Raw genomic sequence first — 6,264 nt, forward strand, 5'->3', positions numbered from 1 at the left:
TATAAACTATAAAAAGACTCATGTCAGCCAGTTCAACATAAAAAAAAACATTTGCTGCAAGTTTGAACTTTTGAAGTTCTACCGATTAAATTTCTCGATTATTATTATTATTATTATTATTATTATCATTATTATTATTATTATTATTATTACTATCATTATTATTTTATTATTATTTTTATTCTAATTATTATTTCTATTCTTATTATTATTTTTATTATTCTTATTATTTTCACTATTATTATCTTTATTATTTATTATTCATTATTTATTATTATTATTATCATTATCATCATTATTATTATTATTATTATTACAAGCCAAGCTACAACCCTAATTGGAAAAGCAAGATGCTATAAGCACAAGGGCCCCAATAGGGAAAAATAGCCCAGTGAGGAAAGGAAATAAGGAAATAAATAAATGATGAGAACAAATTAACAATAAATCATTCTAATAACAGTAACAACTTGGTCACAGCAAATCGGCTTTATTAGTTTAATTATTATCAGAGGAGGCCATTGCTACAATCTCCCATCCGTCATGTTAGCAATAACCTCTGTACCATGGTCTTCCGCTGATTGGGGTTAGAATTCTCTTGCTTGAGGGTACACTCGGGCACACTATTTTATATTATTTCTCTTCCTCTTATTTTGTTAAATTTTTTGTAGTTTATATAGGAAATATTTATTTTAATGTTGTTACTGTTCTTAAAATATTTTATTTTCCTTTGTCTCTGTTGGAGCCCCTGGGCTTATAGCATCCTGCTTTTCCAACTAGGGTTGTAGCTTAGCAAGTAATAATAGAAGAAATAATAATAATAATAATAATAATAACAATAATTATAATCATAATAATAATAATAATGATGATAATTATAATAATAATAATGATAATTGTAATAATAATAATGATAATTATAATAATAATAATAATAATAATAATTATAATAATAATAATAATAATAATTATAACAACAACAACAACAACAACAAATAATGACGATCGCCAGATCCCGATAAACAGTTAACACCTTGTAGACATTAATAATTACTAATAATAATAAAATTGTGCAAAATTAGCATTGTCATTGTCAAAAGTAACGCTCTTTCTTGAGGGTACACTCGGGCACACTATTCTATCTCGTGTCTCTTCCTCTTGTTTTTTTAAGTTTTATATTTTATTTATGAATTTGTTTTATTACTGTTCTATTCAATTATTAATTACTTCGGGTGTATTTTATTTCTTTCCTTATATATTTTTCTCACTGGGCTATTTTTCCTTGTTGGGGCCCTTGGGCTTACAGTATCCTGCTTTTTCAACTAGGGTTGTAGGTTAGCAAGTAATAAATAAAAATATAATAATAATAATAATAATAATAATAATAATAATAATAATAGCGATAGAGCATTATCTTCACCTAGACTGGTAGATACAGAAATTAGGAAGAAACACATATACCGTTATGTAGTGATGGCAAGGCAAGTATCGTACATGGCATTCCATTCATGACAACCATCTGGGCGGCATGATTTGCTTCGACTAGCTTTCTACCTCCTATCTATTTTACAAGGGCAACAAGTGTTCATCTTCAATGAGGAAAAAAAATGCGTATAGGCCCCCATGAGTTTTCCTATTCCCCTTTTCGAACTTTATATGTGGCTAAAACAGGATATAAAAAAGGATGAAGCTATTTATACATGCAAGAAGATTAGTCCATTCCATATCCTAAACATTTCGGGTGGTAACTCACCCACCAGATTTTCCAGGTACGCTCTGACGTCATCGCTTCTGCTGCTGCCGCCGCCACCACACGCACAGTTGATGAAACCCTCTGCTACACACCATAACAATTCCGCATTGCTGGCTTTTGTTGGCTCGTACCTGTGGAAGAAGTGGTGTCTCGTACTCCTTAGATAGATTTAGTGGGACATTCAAGACTAAAAAGTGCGCTGTGGCTCGTATGCTGTCCTCTTCTCTCGTCCATAATAGAAAGTGAAAGCCTTCCATTCAATGCAAAGGCTGTAATGGCGAAAATGAATTCGAAATTGTTTCGTCTGGCCTGATCGCCTCCGGTAGCTTTTCTCCATTACCTGAGATGCCTTAAAGACGACTTCTGATTGGCTCTTCGACGAGTAAGGTCGCCTGCTATTGGCCGAGACGCTGGTGGATAAGGTACACTGGCCTTGTGAACAACCACATAAGAATGAACCTGTTGTCTAGTAACAGATTTCTGTTTGAAATCCATTGGATAATCGTCAAATAGTCAAACCAATGTTGTATTCTCTAATATTTGGGAAGAAGGTTGTAATATCTTGTGAACGGGAAATGAAGAAAACCTTTGAAATCAGGGTTGCAAGTCAGGAAAATTAGAGCTCTACATATGGCAACAGTGTAGGCGGATCTGAAGAGCAAAGGGCCTTGGAACTTTGGAAGAGATTTTCTTAGTAGAAGCGCTCTCTGTGATCATAACAGGGATCTATGTTTTCGACGGAAGAAACTGCCTATTTCAGGAAAATTTCTTGTCTTATCACAAAATAGAAGTGGAATCTCACAATGGAATCCAGTCTGTGTAGGAAATAAAAAGGAAAAAAAACAACATAAAAGTGGTGTCAAAGAGAAAGTAGGAAGATCAAGTGAGGGAGAAAATAGCTGAAGAAATTGAGTGTGAATCCGACCCCTTAAGGTGCTTGGGAGTTAATACAGTTAAGTCGAGCATTATTCAGGCGTCAAAATGTACATTAGACCCCGTGATGTGATTAAGAAAAGGGAAATAGAATTACTTATGTGATGGTGTTAACGCATCAGAGGAGGAGGAACCTGTCAAGAGTGAATGAAAGCTCCAGGTGTCAATCATGGATATTTATCAGACCTTCATTCTCTTCAGCATCATTTTCGTTCCGATCAAAGGTAATTTTCGATTCGTTTCGTTTTTTTTTTCACATTTTTTCGAAATGTGGGTCGGTTAAAATAATGACACTATGAAATGAACATTGTAGAATTCCTTTTGTCAAAAGTAGGTTATGTATGCAAGATGTATAAAATTATTCATTTGTAAATATATACACACACACACACACACACATATATATATATATATATATATATATATATATATATATATATATATATATATATATATATATATATATATATATATATATATATAATGGAAGAAAGTTTCTAAGATTCTAAGACTTTGTTTTGAGTATTGTAGAGTTGGGTGGATCATGATCTCAAAATAAAAGGAGAGAGAGAGAGAGAGAGAGAGAGAGAGAGAGAGAGAGAGAGAGAGAGAGAGAGAGAGAGAGAGAGAGAGAGAGAGAAAGAGAGAGATTTCGCATCAGTCATTTTCTCCCAAGAAAAAGAAAATGTAAGGGATGAATAAGAGATGAGAGAGAGAGAGAGAGAGAGAGAGAGAGAGAGAGAGAGAGAGAGAGAGAGAGAGAGAGAGATTTAAATGCATTGTTATACAACAGTGTTATACGAAATAGCTTTGCCACTAGAACTAATGAAACACCTGAGCCGGTACCAATCGTAACATTAGAAGTAAAGAAAGCATTAAGAAGACATGAAAAGAGGCAAAACAGCAGGAGAAGATGACCTAACAATTGATTCAATAATAGATAGAGCAGCTTTCATAGAAGTAAAAATCACTGAACTTTAAACAAAATGTCTGTATGAATGCTCTATACCCACAGCTTGGAAAAACTATATTATTATGCTAATTCACAAAAAGGGAGGCAAACATTACCATCCAATAAGATTACTCTCCGTAATATATAAGATATTTACATAGATCGTAGAAAGGACAGCTAGACTTTAATCAACCAAGGGACCAGGCAGGCTTTAAAGGTCGCTCATGAATGGCAGAGGTGCCTAGAGAATGACCATATGTTATATGATCAGCGCCCAAGCCTCCTCTCCACCCAAGCTAGGATCAGGGAGGGCCAATCAGTGGCTGCTGATGACTCAGAAGATAGACCTATAGACTCTCCCAAACCCCCTAACCTTAGCTCACAAGGATGGTAAGGTTGCAGACACTAATGGCACTAACGAGTCTGAGCGGGACTCGAACTCCCGACTGGGAAACACTAGGCAAAGACGTTGCCAATCAGGCCACAGCAACCCTTTAGAAGTGGGTATTCAAAACTGACCATATCTATGTACGGTAATTAAGCAGCTGATGGACAAATCAACAGTGTGTGACAAACAATTATGTATAGTATTTATAGGCTATGGGAAAGTTTTTGATTCTGTCAAAACCTCAGCAGTAATGAAAGCCATTCAAAGACAAAGAATAGATGAATCTTACATTAGAAAACTTCAAGATATCTATACAGGAAGTATAGCAATCCTAAAACTATATAAGGATGTGAGAAAATTCAGACTGAGAAAGGATTTAGACAGGGAGACCCCTATCTCTCCTAAACTATTCACTGCATGGCTAGAAGAACTTTTTAAAAATTTAGATTGGGAAAATGTAGGAATTAATAGTAATGGCGAATACCTTAACAACTTAAGATTTGTAGATGGCCGGGATTGCAAAAGATAATAGAAGATTTTAATAGAGAAAGAAGAAATGTTGGACTGAAAAGGAATATGGGTAAAACTAAGATAATATTCAATGAAAATATAGACACCAAATAATGATTATGGATGATTCTCTAAAGATTCTTAATGAATATATGTACTTAGGGCATACATTAAGTGTTTCCCCAAGACACAAGAACGAAATTAAAAGAAGAATACTCATAGGATGAAGAGCATTTGGTAAACAAAATCAGATTATGAAAATTAAAATGCCACTTTCTCTAGAAAGAAAAGTATTTACTCAGATGGTCCTGCCAGTTTTAACTTATGCATCAGAAAGTTGGAGCTTTACTAAAGCCTTAAAAAACAAGCTAGTTACAGCTCAAAGATCAATGGAAAGAATAATGATGGGAATGACAATAAGAGACAGAAAAAGAGCAACGTGGATACGAGACCAACTAAAGTAGAGGATATTCTAACATGTCAGAAAAAGAAATGTACATGGGGAGGACATATAATGAGAATGACAGGTAATCGATGGACTAAGAATAGCAGAATGGGTCCTTGGAGATTACAAAACAAGCAGGGGAAGGAAGAGAAGACGATGCACTGACGAACTGATAGTTTGTGGGTGTGGACTGGCATAGAAATACCATAAATAGGGATCCTTATATTATAAAGAGGATAATGGCTGATTATAAACTTATAGACATATAAATATATATAAATATATATATATATATATTTATATATATATGTATATATATACTGTATATATATATATATATATATATATATATATATATATATATATATATATATATATATATATATATATATATATATATATATATATACTGTATATATATACTGTGTATATATATATATATATATATATATATATATATATATATATATATACTGTATATATATATTATATATATATATATATTCATATATATATATATATATATATATATATATATATATATATATATATATATATATATATATACTGTATATATATACATTGATATATATGTACACATATATATATACATATATATACTGTATATATATATATTGATAAATACATACATACATACATAGACAATATTTGACCTAACAAGTGCACCTGATACCTTGCAAATTATACAACATTTCAGTAGGAATTTTGTATTACTCATGGCATTTTCTGAGGTCATTGCCCCCCTGTGACCTTAATTTCAATTTCACGATGTCCAAATCGGACCCAAAGTTCGTGAATCCATGGAATGGGGAGAAATACGACTGTGCATATCGTAGCTTTCTTATATGAATTTGGATGGACCCCAAGAAACAACTTTGGTTGCATATTTTTTTTCAATTGTTTATATGTATATATAAATAAATTCAAATATGATTATATGCTGTATAGATACATAACATTTATATTTTTTATATATGCGTATAAATACATATACATACCTATACACACACACACACACACATATATATATATATATATATATATATATATATATATATATATATATATACATATATATATATATATATATATATATATATATATATATATATATATATATATATATATATATATATATATATATACATAATTTATATATGTACTGTACATATATATGCATATTTATTCAGTTCGTTATATTGTTAAGTAGAGTGAAAAAAACGCATTATTATCACTACTACTAGTTAAGCTACAACCCTATTTGG

At 31.7% G+C, this 6,264-nt stretch overlaps 1 protein-coding gene across 2 annotated transcripts in view; it reads left to right on the forward strand.

The window, feature by feature from the left end:
* The first annotated feature begins 1,806 nt into the window (after positions 1 to 1,806).
* The window catches only part of LOC137649922 (tyrosine kinase receptor Cad96Ca-like), a 45,038-nt gene continuing 40,580 nt past the window's right edge, over positions 1,807 to 6,264 (forward strand). Inside the window, exon 1 of one of the 2 annotated variants that reach the window (XM_068382865.1) lies at positions 1,807 to 2,907. In XM_068382865.1, coding sequence (XP_068238966.1) covers positions 2,853 to 2,907 — 55 coding nt within the window. In that variant the 5' untranslated portion in view covers positions 1,807 to 2,852. The remainder of the gene's footprint in view (positions 2,908 to 6,264) is intronic. The other variant, XM_068382864.1, reaches the window with a different exon arrangement.

The sequence above is a fragment of the Palaemon carinicauda genome, chromosome 11 (genome assembly GCF_036898095.1).
Source record: "Palaemon carinicauda isolate YSFRI2023 chromosome 11, ASM3689809v2, whole genome shotgun sequence".
NCBI classification, from domain to species: domain Eukaryota; kingdom Metazoa; phylum Arthropoda; class Malacostraca; order Decapoda; family Palaemonidae; genus Palaemon; species Palaemon carinicauda.